The sequence below is a fragment of the Candoia aspera genome, chromosome 13 (assembly GCF_035149785.1).
Source record: "Candoia aspera isolate rCanAsp1 chromosome 13, rCanAsp1.hap2, whole genome shotgun sequence".
In the NCBI taxonomy this organism is placed as follows: domain Eukaryota; kingdom Metazoa; phylum Chordata; class Lepidosauria; order Squamata; family Boidae; genus Candoia; species Candoia aspera.
In genome coordinates, this window is record NC_086165.1 from 16,870,671 (window position 1) to 16,894,536 (window position 23,866).

At 41.3% G+C, this 23,866-nt stretch overlaps 2 protein-coding genes across 2 annotated transcripts; one reads left to right on the plus strand and one right to left on the minus strand.

The window, feature by feature from the left end:
• Positions 1-1,763: 1,763 nt before the first annotated feature.
• UBAP1L (ubiquitin associated protein 1 like) lies at positions 1,764-17,655 on the plus strand. Its single transcript, XM_063314225.1, has 5 exons — positions 1,764-1,914; positions 5,399-6,196; positions 10,589-10,798; positions 14,557-14,658; positions 17,041-17,655. The coding sequence occupies exons 1-5, from the start codon at positions 1,783-1,785 to the stop codon at positions 17,173-17,175; spliced, it is 1,377 nt and encodes a 458-aa protein (XP_063170295.1). The 5' UTR covers positions 1,764-1,782; the 3' UTR covers positions 17,176-17,655.
• A 3,169-nt stretch (positions 17,656-20,824) lies between these two features.
• Positions 20,825-23,019, minus strand: KBTBD13 (kelch repeat and BTB domain containing 13). The gene has a single exon (XM_063314375.1). The coding sequence runs from the start codon at positions 23,017-23,019 to the stop codon at positions 21,676-21,678; it is 1,344 nt and encodes a 447-aa protein (XP_063170445.1). The 3' UTR covers positions 20,825-21,675.
• Between the last annotated feature and the right edge of the window lie 847 nt (positions 23,020-23,866).

The window sequence follows — 23,866 nt, forward strand, 5'->3', positions numbered from 1 at the left end:
TGGTTGCAGAATGTGGCATGTTAGTCTGTCTGCTCTGAAATAACTGGAAATAGTATGCCGTGCCAGGACCCTAGAATTTGGGAGTGTCTAATCCTAGATTGTTCACAAATACAGATACATTGTGGATGGGAAGGAATTTGAACACAACTCCTGCAAAACTTTCCCTTTTACAACATCTTTTACCCTTTTACCAAACAGAACGTAGCAATGTAAGTAACAGATAATCTGCAGTGCTACTTCTTGTAATTTCTGTCCCATATTTCTGATCTGAAGCAGTCCCCAATATCTTATGTAAAATATATATTTTTAATTCTACATCTAAATTGAAATACACAGTTAAAATTACTGATCAAAGCAGGTATATTGATGGTGACTGCCGTCCATTAGCTTACTCAGTTTAAGACTGGGCAAAATAACGTGATTCAGCACTTCCTGCTTAGTTTGTTCAATCCCTCACCTTCATATGACATCTGGTTTATGTCTTACGTTAGAGCCGCAGATGGCCTATGCCCTGGGAACACTCCCAAAAGTGCTGTGTTGGAATGAATTAACAAAAATACATTTGCAGCATGTTAAAGCTGGCTGTTATCCACCTAGCTTCTGTGTTAGCACTAAGTGGTTTAATCTTTGCATTAGACATCTGGCAGTAAGTCCTTTGAAGTGAACAGTAGCAATTAAATGGGTCTTAAAAGTGGCAAATACACCTTGCTAGTGTTGTGCACACACCCTGGTTTAAAACCCCTCTGGTCTGGCAGTAGTTAAACATGTCATCTAAGGAGAGGATACACACAATTATGGTTGCCATAATTCACAGAATGAAATCATAATTTAGAATGGTTTGGTAAACTAGCTGGAGTCTGTGAGAATGAACTCAGCAACTGAGTCCTTACTTTACCCTGCACCAAGTTTGTTCAACAGCAAAATATAGTTTACATCTACTTAATGACCACAATTGGGACCAGACTTGTGGTTGCTAAGCAAAGCGGTCATTAAGCAAATCCAACCCAATTTTACAACCTTTTTGCGGCAGTCGTAAAGCAGATCACCATGGTGATTAAGTGAACCACACTATTGTTAAGTGAATCATGTGGTTCTCCATTGATTTTGCTTGCCAGAAGCCAGCTGGGAAGGTTGAAAATGGTGACCACGGGATGCTGTGACAGTCATAAATGTGAAACAGGTTCCCAAGTGTCCAAATCGTGATCACATGACTGCGGGGTTGCTGTGATGATTATAAGTGTGAGAACCAGTTGTAAGTGGGGTTTTCAGCACTGCCGTAAGTCTGAACCATCACTAAATGAATGGTTGTTAAGCGAGAACCACCTTAATGTAGAGAAGGTTGAGGAAGATGGAGGTTATCATTCATTGCAGGTGGAGGCTCAAAAAGAGGATTTGCCAACGTTTTTCCCTACTTCTCAAGCATCTCTCACCTGGGTAATCACTGCATTCTGGCTAATGCCAGGACTAGTTCACATTCAGCCAAACATAAGGAAGTGTCAGAACATCTGAAGTGGGTTCTTATGAAGCCATCTGCAAAAGTTGTCTTTTATTTGTTGCTCTTTGTGGCAACTTGATTTTAATGGTTGCATTATCCATAGGGTGTGATCCAAGTGAATAATGCAACACTGTGTTTCAGCAAGATTGTACAAGAGGGTTCCTCAAGCCAACTTTTTTCCTCAGAGCAGCCCCAAAGAGGATGAGTTGAAACAGAATGACTGTAGAAGAAATCCAAGAAATCTCTCTTGTTTTTCTTTTTATCAGATTAACCTAATAAAACACGCGATGAGTGGCTTGGAAGATGTACCTTTCAGAATGACCATAAGCTTTGTGGATGATCCTGTGGGAGAAGACAACCTTGCCCACTGCCCTGAGGTTGAGCTGCCCAAGTGTGCTGAGGTCCTAATGTGCACGATGGTAAATAGATGAATTGCTTTCATTCCTTTCAATTACTATACTTTATAATTACAAGAGTATAAAAGGATACACATTTACTGAAAAAGGAGATAACCCTGAATTTAAGACAAGTCCTCTAAAAAGCAGGAACGTAACAGAAAAAACTGTAAGCACACCAGACAAATAATTTGTAATGCCAAGCTTCCCCTCCTTGTAACTTTGGTTGCCACCTCCTGCTGAAGCCAATCTAGACGGCACTTTTCTCCAAAAATGTAAATGTATATGTATGAGATATGTTGAACAGAATCCATGTTCCCCCAAAGGGCAGGATCATGACAAAAGTATTAATTGAATTAATAATTACTGATTGAATTTCACTATTTGCAACAGTAAATACTCTCTATGCAACACTGTATGGACACAGTCACACCCCACCATCTCCTTTCCCCCTTCCATCAGAAATTACAAGGAAGAAGAAAAGAAGAATGGCAGTGAGAGCCAGTTTGGTGTAGTGGTGAAGGTGCTAGGAAGACTGGGAAAAGCAAAGCCATTGGTGGCCATGGAAAGAAGGTGCTAGGAAGATTGGGGAGAAGCAGGCTTATGCTGTACTTGCATTCAGCTAAGGGAAAGGAAGGAACTCGGTAGACACTAGAAAGGGGTAAGCTGAGTATGCTGCTCTTGAATTCAAGCGTGATGACAGCTATAGGCAAGGAAGCCATTGGGAAGATTGGGGAACAGGCTGGTGACAGTCCAAGTATGTGGTTGGGGAGGGCAAGGCTCACCCGTCTTGTGTTACTCTCCCCACCAGACCCTTCCAGAATTTGTCTTGGCCAGAACCCTGAGCAAATCAGATTCTGGTCTGGCCAAACCACAACCCACTTGAGACCTCCAAGCCATGTTGTCTTTCTTTATGGAACAAAAGACATTTTCTAGTTCATGCATACAACTGAGTACATACAATAATTTAATTCTCCTGTGATATTTATTATTTGGCCATAGGATTGAAGTTGGTGTTCCTAAACATTTTGCAAGCCTCTCTTACGATGGGGAGCTACATTACTACGGAGGCTGTTTCAGTAGACCTTTATGAGAATGAGCCTCCAACCTGCACTTTCTTAAGTCTTTGATGGTGATATTTTCTTTCCCTGCTAGGCAACAAAGCCTACTTTTCCCATTTGTCCAAATTTACAAACAAACAGAAAACTAGAATCTCAGATTCTATTTGTAAGTTGCAGAGCAACTCCAGTCACAGTTTGTAGGGTTGAAATAACTAGTTTATTTTGGCTTGCCTTAAAATCAAGAAAAGAGTGCTGAATTGCCAAGGGGAGGTGGATGTGAGTCTGTGCAAGCCGAAAGTGTCATTCACTTAGCAGCAATATTGTATTTGAACTAATCCTAAAAATGTAATTGCTAGATCGTTATCAGTGCAGTGCATTTTTCTTGTTTTTCTCTATTATATATGCAAGTCCATCTGCGAAAAATTAACTTTCTCCTGCGCCTTTTTGAAGTGTGTTTCCATAACAATCCTCATAGCACTGTTTCAGAATAAAATGCTTTTATATCCATCCATCCATCCCTCTCTCTCTCTCTCTCTCTCTCTCTCCATCCATCTCTGTCTGTCTGTCTGTCTGTCTGTCTGTCTCTATTCACCCATCCATCCGTCCATCACCCATCCTAGGTTACAGTTATTGCCAAGAGATTTCTGACACTGTATAGAGGCAGTCTTCAGTAACTTGGAAACTTGAGTCTGAACATTTCAATCCTGTGCTTTTTCCTACTGTGTTCTGTATTCAGAACATTCCCACCAGCAGAGAGCATCCTTGCGTTCTTGGAATGAGGCTTCTTCAGAAATCATCTTAAAATCCTGTTTGCTACAATAGTGAAGATTTTCAGAAACCACCTCTTCATGTCACTTTGTGTGTGTATTTGCTTAGGTTCCTCATGCTTCTTATTTAAAACAGCCAAACCTGTTGATACACAAAAATAGGGAAAGAACTGGCATTTTCAGTGGCCCAATATTTTGTGTGTGGAGCTGTCTATTTGGGTGAATTTGCAGCTGGAAAATATTTATCTTCACAGCCCTAACCCAAAGAAATTAATTATCAGTCCAGGTTGAAATGGACATCGAAAGTGTGAAGTGGGACGGTATGTGAAGGTAGAATGGTAACATTTGGGATTTGCTTTTCTACAATAGAGGGCAGTCGCACGGGCAAAAGTAATTTGAACTAACAGTATGAAGAATAAACAAAAGTAGCTAAAACCCAATGAAAACAGCTGAAACAATTAGTAATCCAATTTAAAAAGCTTTCCGAAAGAAAAAGTCAAACTTCTTTTCTGAAAGAAGTTTGAGTAAAATTGTAAGCGGGGAAATTATGTAGCTGCAGCAATATCCCAATTTTGGGAGCTTTGTAGTAATAGGGAAAACCTGAGTCAGATTTCAGATTGAAACAGTTTCTTTTATTATCACATATATACAGCTTCGGTATAACTATTTTATCCTGCTTTAGCATTTTATATTTTCATATATATTGACTTTCCATTAGCAGAATTCAATTTAGTTAACCTTAATTTTTGTTATGATCCATTTATAATCATTGGCTTAAGAAGTTTGTGTTAGGTGGGATCATACAGGTAGTCTTCACTTAATGACCATTCATTTAGTGATGGTTCAGGCTTATGATGGTGCTGGAAAAAACCAACTTACGACGGTCCTCGCACTTACAACCATTGCAGTGTCCTCATGGTCATGTGATCACAATTTTTTGACCTTCCCAGCCGGCTTCCAGCAAGCAAAATCAATGGGGAACCATGTGATTTGCTTAACAACTGCCACAAAAAAGGTCATAAAATCAGGTTGGATTTGTTTAACAACTGCATCGCTGAACAACTGAAATTCCAGTCCCAGTTGTGGTCGTTAAGTGAGGACTACCTGTAGTCACAGTTCAACATTAATTAATTCATTGGATCCCTGCCTACTCAAGAAATTTCTGAATATGCATACAGACAGAATACTTTTTCAGATTGCTTTTAGATGCCTACTCTACACTGAAGTGGTGGATTTTTAGTTTGCGTTTGCTGCACTATTTATTAATTGCATTTTATGGTATTAGCTGTTTTACTGTTTTTCATTTTTAATATCTGTAGAAAGTTTTAGTATTTTCATTAACATTCTAATCTTCCAGGAGAATTTCAGATACTGGATGGATTAGAACCATCATCATCTACTTGTAAGCATTCCAAGATAATTATTGTTGATAGCAGAATTCAAGGTATATTTAGATCTCAGTCAAAATGGTTCCTTTTAAGTTTTTATCAAAGTCATATTTTTAAGATGACCCCAATGGGTTTGATGGACATATATAGTTTAGGAGTTGGCTCAGGGAAGGAGAGGCTGCAGATGTTGTGACACTGGATCTGAAATTAGCTTATATATTTCATCTCATCTTCTTTACTTGTTTAGCTTGGCTGGGGAGATACTAACATTTAATTTCTTGCCTTTCGACAGCATGATTTTTCACTAGAGAAGAAAGTCCTCTACTGGATAGACTCTGCCTCACGGCAAGACATTCCCTGGTTTAACGTGACAGCTAATGTGTACCCCACAGCCCCTCCTTGTTGGCTTCTGTTGGTGGACTCTAAAGAAAACATGGCGGACAGCCATGAGGCAACAAGTTGGAAAGCCAAGGATACAACACCTGTCCGAAGATGTATGAGTCTGGGCACAACGTGTGAGAAGCTCAACAGCACTGGGAAAAGAGGGAAGATGACTAAAAGGGGGAATGTGGACCAGTGCCCTGAGGAGCGGGAATGTTCAGAAGGCAAGGAATCTTCCTCAGCCCCCTCTTTAGAACATGATAGTGAAGAACCTTTATCCATCACCAAACGAATGCCCAGCACTCTACCTCAGTTGTTAAGTCTTCCCCAAAGCAGACCGAGGACTTCACCAGGGCATCTAACTGCTGTGTCAGAAAGCAGTCGCCCAAAATCACCTTTGGGCAAGCAGAGGCAATCAATGATTTTTTTAAACAACATGAAGAATGAGTTGGAAGGAGCCAAGAAGAAGTTGATGGCTATCATGCATCCCTTAAATGAAACCTCGACAGAATCCGCCTTGGTTTCTAAGGCTTTCTCTCTCCACCAGCACTCCAGAAGCAGCAGGAACTTGAGATATGGACCCACTTCTCCTGCTCCCTTAGCAAGAACTTTAACTCCCACCCCACCACCTACTTCTTGCTGTAAGCCAAGACTGCTTCATGCCGCGGGGCTCATCCGTCCCCTCCAACAGCATAAGCCTACTGTGGCAGTAAGTAACGATCTTTCCTGCCTTCCTTTTCTCCTTCCTGAGTCACAGTGTTAAAGGATTACAGGATTTGGGACCTGAACGTCTCCCCCCCCCCGAATGCTTTTAATAAACCATGCATTTAAAGTGGTCGGATTGACACAGTGGCTTATGGGCCCTACTTCATATTCTAATTTCAGCACAATTCAGAGATAGCAGTTTAGAGGGAAACCAAGCTACCTAAAATAAGCAATATAATGCAATAAATTTTATTACAGTCATTAACCAATTAAAGGGAAAGCAAATTCTGAGACAGCAGTTAAAAATTGTAATAAAACTTAATTGTAAAACTGATGTGGTCAAAGTACGTTTTACAAACAGTGAAGGAAACGGTAACCACACTCAGAGAAATAAAATCGCATTGATCAGACAACATCAACTAAATAAAATGAATCCAGATGGCCTACAAATCTGACTAGATAGGGGGTTATTAGCAGCAACCGGGCATCTTTATAATAAGGGCAACATAGCAAAACATGGCTTAACGTTTTAGCAACCCCTTCACCACAGGGACACAGTCTTTGTTTGAATGGAATACTTTGTGATTTCCCTGAAAAAACAGCATAAAATAAGCAGATCTGTGCAAATTAGCAAAAGTGAAGCCTAGTTGCAAATATGGACATAAATTGTTTGATTTCTCAAGCCTGCTGAACAGCAGCCAAATGCAGTAATGTTGCAAAATAATGCTTTAAAGTTGATGTGAGGGAAATGTAAAGGGCATTCTGGATTATCATGCAGTGTCAAACAGTGTTGATAAACATTGTGTGCGTGAATGAACCAGCCCCTAGGTTACTCAAAATTCAGATACTAGGTTGAGATTATGGCTAAATCACAGTCTGATCCAGCATCACTACTATTGTGCAAATATATGGTTAAATATAATCAAAATGACTGTTTGTACTAAAGGGGGACCCAGTGAAAGCTGAAAGTGGCAAGGTGAAAACCAGCGGTTCCCAGGCTAAAGAGGATCATTGTTTAAACATCTCAACTGCCCAAGGCCACCAAGTATCAATGAATTTGGCAAGGCAAGAGGAAGAAACTTAAACGCTGCAGGATAAACGTATGAAAGTTCTGGTTTCTTTGCACTGCTATGAGCAGTCAGCCATTGTGCTAAAGCTTCATTCTTCTCTGGAATATAATTTTTTTTAAAAATCCAAGTGATATATGGGAGCTTTCTGAAAAGTCTAGCCAAGAGCTGACTAAGGATTAAGTGTCTGGAGAACTACAGTTTACAGCCTCGCCTGGATATGGAACCTGACAGAACCCGTATTAAAAAGGCTTGAAGGTTACTGACTTGGACATAGTTTAAAGACAGAGATGGGCAAACTGGGGACCGATGGGCATATATGGCATTTCAGCACCCCAAAATGGCTGCTTGTTGGGTTTGACCTGTCACAAAATACCCATTTACCAAAAACCAGTGAAGTTGCCTTCTACCATCCCTTCTAGCCCTCGAAATAATCCCAGTGTAACATTGCCTTATTTCTTGAGCTGGGGGTCACATTCCAAATAAAGCACTGGGCTGTGACCATCTACCATTTTTTATTTTCTAAGAGGCATTAGTCTAAATACAAACATTGCTAAGGATGGCCTCTTGCCTTCCAGCATTCCAAATTCCTGATTTATTTATTTATTTATTATTTAAAACAAATGCAAAGAAGTTAAAGTCAGACCCCAAGCTTGGTGACTGTGGGTGATACACCTGACCTAGGGAATTCCTTCAATGCAAAATTCAGGATGCTTCATTTTGTATGCTTCATTACCACATATGCATATTGTGGGTTGATTATCACATGATAGGGAAGGATGAGAATTTGTAATGTATCATATCTAGTCACTATTAATGCTATTCAAGGAGAATTCTCCCTGGGAAAGGAATATTGTTTCTTGGTATTTTGCTTCCTGTTTTTAAGCCATTAATTAAGAGTTCATTCTGCAGCAAAATAGCTGCTGTTGAGTCATCTTTATTACTGAGCCTTTATCCTTTTGCTGTTTCAAAACTCCACGAACAAGGTAAGTCCCAAAGTTGCAAAGAGGCTTTGCATTTTGATGGCTTTTTCAGAATCTTGAAAAAAAATCAGGAGCTGATTCAGCAGCTGCTTCCTTTCCCTTGTTGATTTGTCCTTACCTCCTTGGCCTATTCCAACCAAGATGCAGGGTTTATTCTTAAGCTATGCCTGGAAACAACTTATTCAACACATCATCTAGGAATGGTTTTGATAGCATTAAGATGGCCTTAATTTTAGCTCCATCCACATTAACCATCTGAGTAACTTTTGAGACTTTCACCTAATAACTCTGACAACCCTCTGTATATGCTAAAAATTCTATTGGAGATCCCTATTTTTTGTTCATGTTATTATGACATTTAATATCCCTAAGGGAAGTAGCTTAATTATCTGTAGGATAGTTGGAATGAGGCAAGAATCGAACTAGAGTGAGTTAAGGTAATATAAACATCATTTGTCTGTTCCAAACGATACAATCTTTGTATGGTGAAACTCTCATGGACTCTTGTCAGTTTAGCATGGAGAATGAGTGGAACGGAATGTTTTAATTCAATGTAAGTCCTATCATTCAAAAGGTTTTGTTTTCATTTTGTTGAGGATTTGTTTCGTGTGGCTTATCTGATGAGCATTTGGCTGCGTTGATTGTTGTTAATTTGAATGAATGGCTGTTAAGATTTATGGAAGAGTTCTTTGGGATGCAATTGTTGAAGCCCGGTTAACAAAGCCGATAAATAAAGAATAAATGAATTAATGCTTCAGTCCTATAATATATTATTTATGTATTTGAGAGAGAGAGGGAGGGAGAGGATCTAAACACCTATAGAGTTTGCATTTTAAGATTTGATTTGTGCAAAGGTCCTTGGCTTGCTTTCTTTAAAGAATGCTGTTTTGCAAATGTCACTCTCTGTAAAATTCTTCCACTATTTTTTCCTAGTGCATATTAGAAATTTGAAATATGTTATCAAGGGAAATGGAATTCATTTGGTTGCATGTATCTCCACCACCCAGAAACAGATTATATAGACAGACCTGTCTAAGGAGAACAGAGAGAAAAGGTCTGGAAATTTATCTCCTGTACAGAACTACCCTTAGAAGTCGATTGAATTGCTCATTCCCCTTCCTTGCCCTTTTTCATATAAAAATCAAAGTACTGTAACTCAAATGCCCATATCAGAAATCCATTGCTGCAAGTCAGGTACCTATTTGCCCTTCCAACTGTTGTGTAATAATTATTTTGGCTGTCTCCCATGCACAAAAGATCCACAGTTCTTGATGTCTTGATAGATTCCAAATGCTGGGGATATAGCCAAGCAAAACATAACCATTCTTTAACCAACCAAGATCAATCTAAATTCATGTTAACAATCCTATGGATCTCAGCCCAAAATGTAGCAATAGTCAGACAAGTCCAGACCATATAAGTTAATGTTCCAATTTCTCAATTGCAACTCCAGCAACAACTCTTAAACATTCTTAGAGGTGTCCAGACCAAATGAAATTGAATTTTCTATTATATTATCCACATGTTTTACAGCCTTTGCTGTATAAATTCGCAATGGTTTAGACTGAACTTATACTATGGGCTCCAGCCAAGTCAATTTGGTGGGGTCCTGGGACATGTGAGAAGTGTTCCTAAAAAGAGCCTTGGTGGGATGAAATCAGAAGTCCACCACACAGTCCACATGCAGACCAAGAGCTGAATAACCCTTCCCATTTATGTATTTCCAGCAACTAATATTCTGATGCCAACTGCACAAAATGCTGGGGATAATGTACCATGACTATCATAGCCAGAGACAGCCTAAGAGAGGGTTTGAATTATGCTTACAGGAAAGCAGTCATGGAAGGGCTTCACCACCATCTGACAACTTCACCAAGGGAAAAGCTTCTGAACAGCACATCAAGCATATCTTTGAATGATATGAAGATGTCATTTTAAGTTTAAAGTTTCAGTGTTTTATTTCCCAGGACACAACTTTCTTGGCTTCATTGTTGTTCTACTAGCCTTTGTCATCTCCCTGGAAACATAATAATTGTTATTCCAAATCAGGATGGTTCTGAAAAAGCTTCAGAAAAACAGAAATGAAAACAGGATGTTAATAGGTGTGGGGGTGGGGGAGATTGTTCTCACTGTGGGAATTTTCCTGGCTCGCCCTATGGTTGGGCTGAATTAATTTTAATATGACAAAAAGTTGTAGTGCCTTGGTGTACCCACAATTCCTGCACATATACCAGAGGAGAACAAAATCCTTTCAAAGAGTCTCATGCAGGACCAGAATGCTAATAAAGATTCCTGCACATTAACTGACATTAATTGCTCTATTTATTTATTTATTTATTTATTCAGTCTCTCAGCCCATATTCCTGCCTCCCGCGCCCTCCGGCGGTCCAGCGACCTCTGAGTCCCTACAGAGCTCATCCTGACTCCACAGCTGATCTGCTCTCGGTGCTCAGCCAAGAGGAGCGTGACCTCATTGAACCAATTTTAGCCTTGGGTTATCCAATACGGCGAGCGATCCTTGCTCTGCAGAAGACTGGGAGACAAAGCTTAGGACAGGTCAGACAAAACTAGGATTGGTTCCCACACAGGGGAACTCTTTGTTGGTGTGAGAGAAGGTGTGTCCTCTCCAGGTGACGCAGCGCTGATTCCAGCAGGCTGTTATGGGTTCACCTGATTGTCAAAAGTGGAAAGAATGAAGAGGATCTGCAGAGGATCTGGGGTTCAGTTTCACATCTCCAGATAGGACTGGGCTAAATTCCTCCCTCAAAGCTGGGGAAGGTGCTTCCAGACTGTTAAGTCAAGCTGAAGAACTTCCTCAGAAATAAAGACTACATTATATGTTGGGTGGGACCATCCCTTTCATGTATTTTTCTCTCTAGTACCTCCTTCCTTGCCCACCCAGATGCTGGACAGACTGGTCACACTTTTGTTTCAAATTGGTGGTTGGCCAAAGACTTTTGAACTTGGGCTTAGGGCAGAGTTGAGAATGCTTTTCCTATGGTGCCACATTTTGGGGAGAGGGCTCTGAGGCCCAGTGGGGGTGTGGCCTCTGATGTGATGACTCTGCAAGTGCTAGGAACAACATTGCTGGCTCATTCTTGGAAGATTTTGTGGAGCAGTTCTTAGCCATGGAAACTCACTTGGGTTAGTCAGTTTCCCTCAGCCTTATCGGAACATAAAATCTAAGCTCTTCAAAATAATGACAACAACAACAATAATGCATTAAACCTTGTAGAGATGTAATGCAACTGGGGTGTGTGTGTGTGTGTCAACAAAGCTAAGATGGGCAACATATGTAAAAAGAGAGAGGGGTTTTGATTGCATGGCCATGGCCACCATTTTGACTTTTTTGACACCTTCCTGCAGGCACTTCTGGTTTGTCACCCAAAGCATAGATCAAAAATCATCAGTGTTGCCATTACATTTTGGTAGTGCAATTTTATGTATGTCTATATTTACCAAACATACATACTGCACAACCCCCAGCCAAGCTGGGTTGTGGTGGTTTGCAACAATCAATTGGTGACCAACATTAATAGCATGGTCAAAAGCATAATCAATAAACGTTTTGGGAGGCTCTGGGGCTAGGAAAATGGGGCTAGAAGCCAGGTCTTCTTCCTGGTGAAGGCAGCCGATGGCCTTGCATTCAAGGGGGCATATTTTCACACACTTACAAATAAACCTGCATCCAAAGTCAGATTCTCCAAATGTCGCCTTTACCAGAGTCATCTTTGCGTTCATATGATTTACATTTATACTTATTATTTATATTAACATCTTCTAGAAGTGCAGAAATTTCACCAAATGTGTTGTTGCAGAAGGGACAGTTTAATTTTTAATTCTGCTATCATGCAACAAAAGGGCAATGTTCCAAGGTCAGAACATTTTGACCCAAAAACAATTTGCATGCCCCTCAAAATGATGCCGATCCCACTCGATTGAAAACAAATATAAAAGCAAGATTGCAATTAAAGGGGAAAGAGCTAAGCTAACCTAACAGCTGTACACTTTGGGTGTTCTTAAATTCTCCTTAGCCTTCTAATAATTATTCCTCTCCAATATCAACATCATTTATCTTATAATGCTATTTATTTTTGCCACGTTTAATTTTCACATGTTTGGCCCCCTCAACAGCCATTGAATTTAAGGCTGCTTTTTAATTCCCAATTCCCAGAATGAGACACAGGAGCTTTCCCACAACTTATCCACCAGTTCTGGGACTGAGGGTGGAGTCGTGTGCAAGCATTGATCTGAGGGCTGATCGCTGGGTCCCTTCACCAGCTGTACCCATTTCAGACCTGGAGGAATGTGCCGTTTTCATGGAAACGGGGTTTTAAAAATAGGACGGAGAACTTTTCTGGCCAATCACGGATTCCCAAGGGATGAATGGCCCCTGTGGTATTTAAAGGGAAATGCTTTGGGGAAATATGCAGCCAGTTCTCCAAGAAAGAAGTCAAAAATAATCCTAAGCTTTTCCATGACAGTGTCAATTTCTCAAAGCCATAAGGAGAATTCTGCCTCTCCCAAGGTGCCGAGTTAAGCTTTTCTAGATCTGGAGAGACATCTATCAACTGAGCAGCCTTAGCTTCATCTATCTTTGCAATGAAAAGCTGGATGGAATTTGTAAAGAGAGAGAGAGACAGACAGAGAGAGAATTTCAAGAAGCAGTGATTAGATTTATATCAGTTAATATGCTGGTCTTCAGATTCCTCACACTTCAGTAGGCATATTTTAGACCTTAGTCCATTTGGGTGAACCTTGCCAAACATGGCTTATTCAACAACTGAAGATTAATTTGACATACAAACACAGCCTGTATGTATGAAGCTCATTCAGCTATTGTGAAGCCACTGAATCACTTATAAAGCTTCTGCAGGTTTCCTATTGTTGTTTTAGTCTTTTCCCTACCTGTTAAAATTTTACGTGAAGGCCAAATGTTTACTTTACATGATCCCAACAGTGAAACATCGGAGCTTTTCTTCAGAACTACAAGGCTTAGAAAGTGTTTCTCCATGCCAGCCATGGCTTGCTGGAACTTAATTCTGATACTGCTGGTTCTGATATTCTGTAGTCAAGATTATGTATTTGAAATGTGCTTCATGCTTTTTTCTGCTAAAAAAAGACAGAAGAGACTTACAACACCTTGAAGACCAGAAATAAATTTATTAGGTGACAGTTCCAATCATATGCATGAAGTATTGTTCTAAGTGACTCTCTCTTAACCCTAGGAAGAATGCAAGGGCAAACCACTTCCAAAAATCTTGCCAAGAAAACTAGGGACTAGCCAAGGCAGTTGCCAGGAGTCAACATTGACTTGAAGGCAAAGCATTAAAAAACTTCTAGGAAAGAATTGTACATAAGCACTGTTGCATAGGAACTAGAGGGAAATAGTAAAAAATGTGAAATTGATCACTAGTGGAGCTAGCAAATAAAAGTTGTTGTTGAGTGTGACTTGGTGATTCTGCATCTGTGCTCCCAAAACTCTTGTTGATGGCCACTACCCATCGGCTCTCCTTTCTCCACAGCAGCGGCTTTGCATGTATTCCAGTCTTTTTAGAGTTAGTCTGGGAGAAATCCCTTTTTTTAATCAAAGCCACATGCTCCAGTGGAAGGCAAATTGTTTTGCAAAGAGAGCGGTTATCCCACCTTCTCTTGAAAAGAGCTCAGCACAGCATATCTAGTTCTCCCTTTCTCATTTTGTATTCATAAAAATATCATGAGGAAAGTTAGGCTGTCCGTGAACCACAAACACGATTCCTGGAAAATGAGGAGTTTTCATGGAATCGTCACATTGAAAGGAACTAATTCGGAGAATTCGGCTTATTGGGAGAATCCAAATTTAAGTATTCTTAAAAGATACACATGCAAAAAGGGGGACCCTATCATTTCTCCAGGTCGCAGCTTCCACGGCTGAACTGCTTTTACACTCCAGAAGTTTTTTTTTTCTAACATTCAACTGGAATCTGCCTTCCTGAGACTGAAATCTTGATCCCCTTTTGCCTGCTTCCCAGGCTTGGTCAGATAGTCAGCATGGTACCCTCCAGATGTATTGGACTGTGATTCCCATTATCCTCAGCATGCTGTGACCAATAGAATTACTTGGGTGGGGAGGCTGCCATGACTAGTGTGGCTGCATGGATCTGCTTGCCTTTGCAAGTGGTGATCCCAGGGTTCTAGATCAAACCACTGGTTCTGCAAAGTAAGGGAGAATGGTTGGGAAATGTCCTGATTCAGGAGGTGGGTTAATGCCTATTTGCTGAAATTGTGCCTGGTTAATTAACACTGCTCCCATCTCTTCTGCTCTCGCATAACAGTTCCTCAGTTATCTCAATGCCTGCGATAAACTTCTGAAACAGGGTCATGAAGAGGCACAGGTGGTGGAAGCAATGGAAATGTTCCAGAACTCAGAGAAAAAGGTCAGAGCCCAACTTTTGTGGGAAAGTGATCACCTGCCTTTGCTTACAGCGCAGTATCGGTCGAACTGATGAAGGAAGGTGGCTGTCCCCGTCTGCACAGTTTCTTTTTTAAGAAAAAGAATGGCCACTCCAAAACGGCTCCCGAAAAATGATCCCGTAACATGTAGAAAAGAAAGGAAACAGAAGCAGAAAAGAACCAAGCTTGAACCACTACTTTTTAAAAATTACCTGGGGAGATGGGAAAAAATCAGCCTCTGGCCTCACCACTGTTGGGAGAAATTTGAAAGCAACGATTTTGGGAGAAATGGCCTTTGCCACAGGATGGGAAGCCATGGAGGCAGTTTTTCTAGCTCCTTGACAAAGCGCTTGAGGCTTGCTTCCAAAGTGACTTGATGAAGTTCTAAAGGTGGCATTATTAGGAAGTATTGGAGGGGATTTCTACTGGTGGGCATGGTTTTTTATCTTGCGTCTTTCCATCATTCTGCAGCCTCTCTGGCTGCCCACTCTTCTCAAAGTGCAGAAGCGCCATGAGAGGACATCTTCTGAACGTAATGGAAGTGTGAGACGCCAGGGAGGCTGCAGATGGTTGGAAGGTAATGGTTCAGAGATGCCCTAAGTTGAAAGCAGATTCTTTTTCATGGGAATACTAGTAAGTAAGTAAGTAATAATGTTTATTTGGTCAATGCCCAGCAACATAAAATTAATAAAAACAGCAAATAAAATCAAAATAAGTTAAATGAGTACAATTACATATAGACCACTGTATATTAAAACAATTATAATCTATAGATCCCTATTATAATAATGACATATTTATTTACCTTCACATTAGTAGATCCAATATATTAATACTATATTGTAAAATATATCCTCAGAAATTTATTAAAAGATACCTAAACAAAATATTGATAAAATAGAAAAGTAAGCAAAAATCCCTACTTCTTTAACCGGTTTTGCCTTATTATCACTGCGGCAGCACAAATTTAGCTACTGCACATGTGATGGCTTGTTTTGAGTCCTGAAGAAGATGGTTCTCATAAAAACTATCTGGTCTCCCTGGAAATCTTTCTATTAGGGGGTAAACGTATATTGATCTGATATCCCTGTAATATTTGCAGCGTAATAAAACATGAGATATGTTTTCAACCTCCTTATTGCCACATGTACAAATTCTCTTTGCTAAGGGGGTTTTATTATACCTACCTTGCAGGAGTGCTTATTTATTTATTTATTTATTCATGTCAGAAGCATCACAATTAAAATAAGGCGTACTGTAAAACACAGAATTTAAAATGGAGTCCTTGGTGCTCTCTGAGCCTTGTTGTTTTCTTGCAGACGTTGCACGGTATATAAACCGAGAGCAAGGCCCACTCCCTCCTCGCACTGAAGATGTTGCCTAGTCTGGCCATGCAACGTCTGCAAGAAAACAACAAGGCTCAGAGAGCACCAAGGACTCCACAGTTCAACCCTGAGCTACAAATATTCGCTTCGAGAATTTAAAATATAAGATGTGAAAGTTAAAATATATAAAAGTTAAACCGATCTTGCCCAGAAACTGGCAACATTAACTGCGTTCTGTCGCACTGTCATGAGGTCCTCAAATGTGCATTGATCGGGGCACAGAGGACAGGTGGCAGGAGTGCTGATGGGAGGATATTAAATCTAGCTCTAAAAAGTGCTATTCTAATCTTGCAAAAGGTTAGGTCTTTCAGAAAACTTGCTGGTTCCCATGTACCATGGGAATGCTAGAAATACAATGCAGGATATTTGTGGGGAGGGGCACAGCATTAGTTGCTGAAACCCAGTTGCCAGCATCCCTTACTTTTGGCCATGCTGGCTGAGTTTTTTCCATGCTTGATGTCATGAGTACTGATGGCGAGCAGGAGGGGGCCTCTATCCAGGGTGGAAAACGCATGCGTAGTACTGAGGAATTAAGCAGCCATTCAAAGAGACACAGATCAGACCCGCCTTAACTTTCGGGGTTTATCTGTCTGGGGTTTTCCCACGCTTCTTCAGTTTGTTAGGATTCTGTTTAATGTAGCAGTAATAAACACTAGAGACCTACTCCTCGTCTCAGCGTGATTTCTGACTGTTAGGACACTTGCGTTAGAATTCTTGATAGCTCATTGATGATACCGATCAGTTCCCTGCTCATAAAACGCTAGTTGTTGTCTAGCAGCTGGTATTGCGATACAGATTGGTAGTCCTGGCAAGATACAGCCTCATATGTCATGTTCTGTTATTCTGGATACTGAAGGCTCTAGTCCCCATGATTTTATAAAACTTGGTCTGTTTCTTAGGGGAGTTTCAGAGCATTCATGGAAATGCACTGTTCATTCCCATTGACCGTCTCGTTTTTCCTATGCTTCCTTCCCACGGCAGGCAGCAGAATTCCTTCGCCTCTTAGCACAGTTCAACGACATGGGTTTCCAGCAAGCTGACATCAAAGAGGTCCTCCTGTTGTGTGAAAACCACCGAGATCGGGCCCTCGAGGAGCTCATGACACGAAGCCAATGAATGTGTTCCAGGCCCAGCAAGCAAGCCTTGAGGTCCCAAGAGTGGGCCCAATCTGCACATTGCTACTAGGGCAGGCTTTGAATGTAAGAACCTAGTGCAGTGTTTCTCAACCTTGGCAACTTCAAGCTGGGTGGACTTCAACTCCCAGAATTCCCCAGCCAGCCCTGTTGAAGTCCACCCAGCTTGAAGTTGCCAAGGTTGAAAAAGACTGACCTAGTGCATCAGACAAAGCCCATGTAATCCAGCACGTCATTTTCAGTAGTGGCTAGCCAGATGTTTTCGGGCAATGTCTGAGCAGGGCATGAAGCTCATTTCACCATCTTCCTTCTCAAAACTATATTCTCAAAGTTGGTATAAGGCCATGTTGCTGAAGCTCTGACATTTCCATTGCCCAAAAGAGATTAGAGTTGATACCAGAAGAACCATGGTAACTTATAACCTATTTATTGCTCTATCTGATCTTTATTGAGAGATTCTCTATTACTCTAAAAAAAAATTCGTCGGTAAAGATTGTATTATCTCAAAAATTTATCTTATGATCCTCTTTAATCACCATTTGGGAAGCTAACCCTCTCTGATGTATTCTAATCATTTTTTTAAAAAGCCCCTTGTTAGCGAACCAGCCCTGGATGAACATAGGAATGTACAAACGAGCATGAAAGACTTGATTCTAATTGGTTCGTACGATGCCTGAAAGGCTTTGTTCATTATTATTATCTAACATTTTAAGCCAACACTTAAATATTTTAAGAAAAAGAAAAATGTATATAAAAACAACAACAGAGAAGTAAGGAATAGAATCAGGTAAGTACAGTAACAATCTTTTCTGGCTGTACCAGATGTGGTTCTTACAAATGCAACCTGTTCCTGATGATGTTAATTATTCCCCCAGTGAATGTGGAATGGGATACTTTGATCATTTAACAACACTGCAATATTTTCCAGTTTCTTGGGCACTTAATTTTGCTATTGTCTGATCAGGGCTATGCAGGCTAGACCCAGGCTAAGTGAAACCAGGCATTGTCTTACACTTGTTTAAGTGCATATCCACATTGTCTGTTCTTCAGCAGATGTTGGCTTTTTATGGAACATCAGTCCATGCAGGGAGATAAGGACTTGATCCATGCAGCTAAGCAACCAAGCCCTGTTCTTTGGATTAAACACTAAATCAAGGGTAAGCAATTTGTGAGCCATTGGATATTTGCTGAACTGCAACTCTGAGCAGCACCAGATGGTATGGCTCAATGGTGAGAGATGCTGGGAGTTGTAATTCAGCAGTATCTGGATGGCTGTAGAATGCTTGCCCCTGTTTTAGCTCATTGTGTGTATAGCACGTGGGGAAGACAGCTCTGGGAAGTTGGTCCCATTGAACAGTCTGCTCCTGTCTCTTCTCCCTGCAGACTGTTCAATGGGACCAACTTCCCAGAGCTGTCAGCAGCAGAGCACATACTTACTCCATGCTCCTAGACAGCTCCCTAAAATAAATAAATTTTAGAAGCCAAAATCTTAAGAACATCAAATCTTGGGAAATGTCTGTTTCTCACATGGATTTTGGCAAAGACACGTTTCACAAGATTTTAGGATGAGATGATAGATAGATAGATAGATAGATGATAGATAGATAGATAGATAGATAGATAGATAGATAGATAGATAGATAGATAGAAATGAAATTTAATGGGGCATGTAAAAATATTTCTGTTTGGGGTAATTGAAAAGGTGATCAATCCCATTCTGTACTGAGGTATCCCAAGCCTCCTGCAGTCTTATTTCCACCTAGCTCTGTCTTGAAAAAGAGGTTCCTGACTGTGTTGAGACTTCAAACCCTAAGCTTGTTACAGCCAAGCACAAATACTTCCTTGAAATAAAATGAGAGGATTGTTAAAGTTACTCTTTTTTCTTCATTACCGCCGTGAATAGAAATGACTATCTTTCCCTGCAATACGGTTGTTAGTTAGCAGCTTCTCGGGTACCATTTTCCATCCAGTCAAAAAGCAGGTGCATCTCATAAACAAAGGAAGCAGGAACAGAAAAGTCCATATTTGGCTGAATGTCACAGGAGGAAACACACACCATTTGTAGATCTGTAGACCCCTAAAACATCATGCTTTTCTCAAATAAAATGGCACGTACACCGTTGCTGGTTTGTGTGTGTGTGTGTCTGTGTGTGTGTCTGTGTGTGTTTTGAATTTTGGTAAGAGTGGATGCCATTTACCAGTGTCTTTCTGAATTACTGCAAAAGGGCAACTTGGGTGGGACACAGCTGAGTCAATACGTTTAGCTTCCAGGCATCCTGGGATGGATCCATCACCCTTTGGACTAAACAAACCTTAATGTAATCTGCCTAAAATCGGCCCTGTGTATTGTCTGAATGGAGCCATAGTGGTCTGTAAGCTGTGGTCTGTTGGTTAGTACCTTGTGTGAATTAGCTAATGACCATTTATGGCTGGTGATAGCTTAGTGTGACTCCAATCACCATAACACAAGCAGTGCTTTCGGACCCCAGATTTTCAAATAGTTGACTTCAAAACAGTCTAGCTGTTACACGTTTCACTAGCAAGCCTGTCTTACAGATTCCCATGGAAATGTTTCATGCCATGGCTAGATTCCTCTCACCTCTTATTTACCTTTTGGCAAAGCACATGATTAGAGTTTTACCCTTGCATTAGAAGGTGATAGAATTAACTATGCTCTTTAAAGAAGACCATCTGGGTTGAGCAAAAATCATTTGGTGCAAAAGAATAAATTCTTTTTAAATTCATCTCCAAACTGGCTCAATCTGTACTTATTTTGAAGGCACTAATCCCCTACCAAGGGTCTATTTATAGCCTGTCTCAGCTTTAATTGCTGAGAATATAAATTCTATAAACACATACACAGAACTTGTTTATATCACCACAGGAAACAGGGGTTGCTAGCTGAAGGAACAATCTTGGCAAGAGACTCCCAACGCCATGCAAGGACAAGTGTTTTCCTCTGAAGCAACGAGACTTAAATACTTCCCATGGAATTTAAGTCCAATGCTGCATTCAAAAGGAATAAAACAGGTTTAACTTTCCCAAAAGTTTAGCCAGTTTCTTTCTGGTGCATTTTTGAATTAAAGGATTAATATTTTATGTTTCCCGTGGTCTGGTTAAAATGCCTGAAACTCTCCCTGCTCTAAAAGTGGTGTGTTAGTGTTGGTGGGATTCATTGGTGAGAATCCAGGGCAGTTAATCCATTTCACCTTTCAGCAGAGGCAAAGGACTGACAGAAGGTCACTGGTTCAATCCCCCAGGTAAAGTCGGGAAAGTTTCCTGCCTGTGAAGACAGCTGCATCCACTGCTGAGACAAATAGATTTGTGGTCTGACTATAGAAGGCATTTTCTCATCTACTTAGGCCTTTCATCCTTCCATCTGGAGAACATGTCAAGAGATGCTTACTCCAGTCTAGGAAGAAAGGTCTCTTCTCTGCAAAAACCCATTTAGCAATGCTGAGGTCTTATTCTCAGTGTCCTTCAGGGGTACAAGATATGTTTGGCAGGAAAAGTCTCAGGATTAACCCCTAGCATCGTTGGCAGCATCTGGAAATATCCCCAGAAAGATTCAGAGTGTCCATGTAGAGAAGACAGAAGTAGTTGGACTGAGAGTGTGGATTATCCCAGGGCATTTCCTATGTGACGATTCAGCTGAGTTTTGCACTACATGCTAAATGGAGATCAGTAGTTGCTGGTTTCAAATGTTCTAGGTACCTCCACGGTGTAGTATGAACCTGGCTGCAGCCTTAAGCTATAAGAAGCTTAAAGTTCAGATAAAACACTTAAACAGGCCAGGAAAAGAGAACTGCATCTCCACATATGTTAAATTTGGTTAATTTTAATTTCATTTTTAAGTGAGTTGTGCAAACCCAGCGTTTGGTTAATTTATGACTCATTATTATGCATGCCTAGAAAAGGGATTAATTCAACAAGCAGATTAAATGTGTTGCATGAGCCCAGTCAGGGTTAGCCAGCAAAGCAGTAGGTGCTTCTGCTGACCAGGTGATGGGGCTAAACAAATAGGGCCAATAATCTGTCCTGAATTTCAGGAGACCATATTCCAAACGTACCTAGATGCCTCTCTCTCTCCATATTTCCTCTCCTGGGCATCCCCGGCCTTCTGATGTATTAGTGGCTTCTTCTCTTGCAGGTCTACACCTCTACAAAGGCCTGGCCTATCAGGATAATCTTGTTGCCCCAAATGGATAGGTGAAAACTCCATCGTTCACCATTCATAATGCCTCAAGCCTAGCTACAGTACCAAGAAGATAAGACCGTGGTTTCTGTTGCAATTGCTGAAGTTTGCCCTGAGCATCTTCTCGGGACTTTGTTCACTCTGCATGAACCATCATGATCTCATAACACTTGGTTTGATCTGGCTGTATCTCAGGAAGTCTGGAAAAATTTAAAAAGTAGACTAACCAGAAAAGTCCAGATGTGATGTTAGATGGCCACCACTAAATAATCCATGGAGTTGCCACATTTACGTTGCAATCCTGTGATCTGTTCTTGGAAACCTGAGAAGGAAGGTTTGCAGAGAACCACTTCTTGGGAAACCAGCTCTCTCCTTTTTGAATTTCCATGTGCTGTCCTCTATGGTGTACAATAAGGTTAACATCTTGTTGACTGTGTAAACAGTGTCCCCCTTGATGACTGCAGTGAAGAGTGCTCCTTTGCTGTTCATGTACTGGCCAGGTAAAGATGTCCACTGCATCGTAGTGAGATTGAAGCAGTCTATCATACATCGCAGGAAGTCATCAAAGGGCCCATTGCGCATGATGTAGAGATTGTCTCTATGAGCCACCATACAATGGCCATAACTCTGAGGCCGGTTAAGTGTTGAGATGGGAAGCCATTCATCCTTCTGGGACAGATACTCATAGATGACTGTGGTGTCAAGAGGCTTCCATAAACAAACAAAGATACGTCCCATTGTTTGGGCACAGGGTGCAGCCGCTGCTGGTTGTGGCAGATCTGAAAGAAAGTTCCACTTGTTGGTTGATAGGTTGAATTTTTCTACTGATTTCAGTGGCGTTTTCCCAAATTCACCACCAATAGCATAAAGATTATCTTCCAGGGCTGTCAGGGTGACATCATACCGAAGTTGCTGAGGACTAGAAAATTCACTCCAGATGTTGGTTACTGGATCATAACAAAAACTGTGGTCCACAACCTGCTTGTGGTACCCATAGACCCCACCCACAATGTAAATTTTGTTATCTAGGGTTGTCATGCCAGCTAGAAAGGTGCTGGCGGTGAGTGGTAAATAAGAAAGTGTCCTCCAGGTGTTGGTTTCCTCATCCAGGTAGCAAATGGTTCGTGAGACATCCTCCAAAAACTCGAAAGTGGGTGTGTGAGCTCCCACAGCCACAAAGCGACTGGGGAGAAGAGACTCTACATAATCCAAAAGATCTGGAGAAAGACAGTCCAGATATTCCTCCAGATCAGAATAGCTATCTCTTATGTATAGGGCAGTCCTATGGAAAAGGTCCAGAAGGCCAAACATTGCAGCAGCTTGGTATAGGATGATGCAGTTGTCAGAATTGATGGATGCAATCAGATACTTGGCCAGGGCCTTCACCTGCAAGAAGGAGGCACATTCCACGGCCTTGAGGTTTTCCTCACAGCTCAGGATAGGATGCTCTCCTTCCAGGACGTTTAGCATGATGAAAAATCCAGCAGCACTCAGATTCCTGATCTGGATCTCCTTTTGCGTGCTCTCCCTCATGCCTGACTGGAAGAGAGCGCGGAAATATTCACTGTGTTCCATCAAAAGAGCCTTGTCCACGGAGAAAAACGTATCCTCCACCTGGATCTGCACACTCATCGTCTCGTTGCCGGGATCGCTTTCTCACTAGTCCATCTATAAGCGTGTGGCCAAGGACAAAGAGGCACCCCCTGTAATTTCTACCGTTCTGTGTTGGCTTGAGCGGCTAAGGTATGCTTGCATGCTCTGTGTATAAATACCTCCTTCTAAAGATAACTGGTGCTCATGTGACCAGAGAAGCCAGCAACATGAGCAGGATCAGATCTTTCCAGTGCAGTTTGCAAGCTGATATCAGTAGCATTTCTTCGGTTCAGTGCAAAGGAGGGCGGCTGAAGAAAAAAAAAAGGAATACTTTGGATCGGACAGATCAGCAGAGGTCACCTTCAACAGAAGGGGACAGTGGCGCTGAGAACAATGGCCCTCGCAGCCTCTAGAATGGGAGTGCCATTCTGGGGTACGACTGCACTTCGCTCGTGAATGGAATGCCAGAGGCCACACTTTGAAAATGTGGGCAGTGGATGATGGGGGACAGGGCAAACACTAAATCTGATTTCAATTGGTTTACGTTCTGGCTAAGGTTAATTGAAATTTCGTTTCGTGTCCAGGCACATGTTTAATGATTTCTCCCCTCTCTCAGACCAAAAATTGTAATTTGATGTCGCTTTTGAAGATCTCTGGGGGATGCGCCCTAGCCTTGAGGGGCAGGGGTCTCCATACGACCACCGGGCCTCCTCTTGTATGCTTCTGCTGTTGGAGAGGGACCCTGAAGGACAGTCTAGGGGCATCTAGGATTGCATCAAATGCACTGGGTGGCTTAATTTGGCTTCCTGCTGATAAGAGAAGACTAATGAGCACCAAAAGCCTTGCAGTGCAGTTCCATGGAGGCTTTTTCAGAACTGACTTTTTA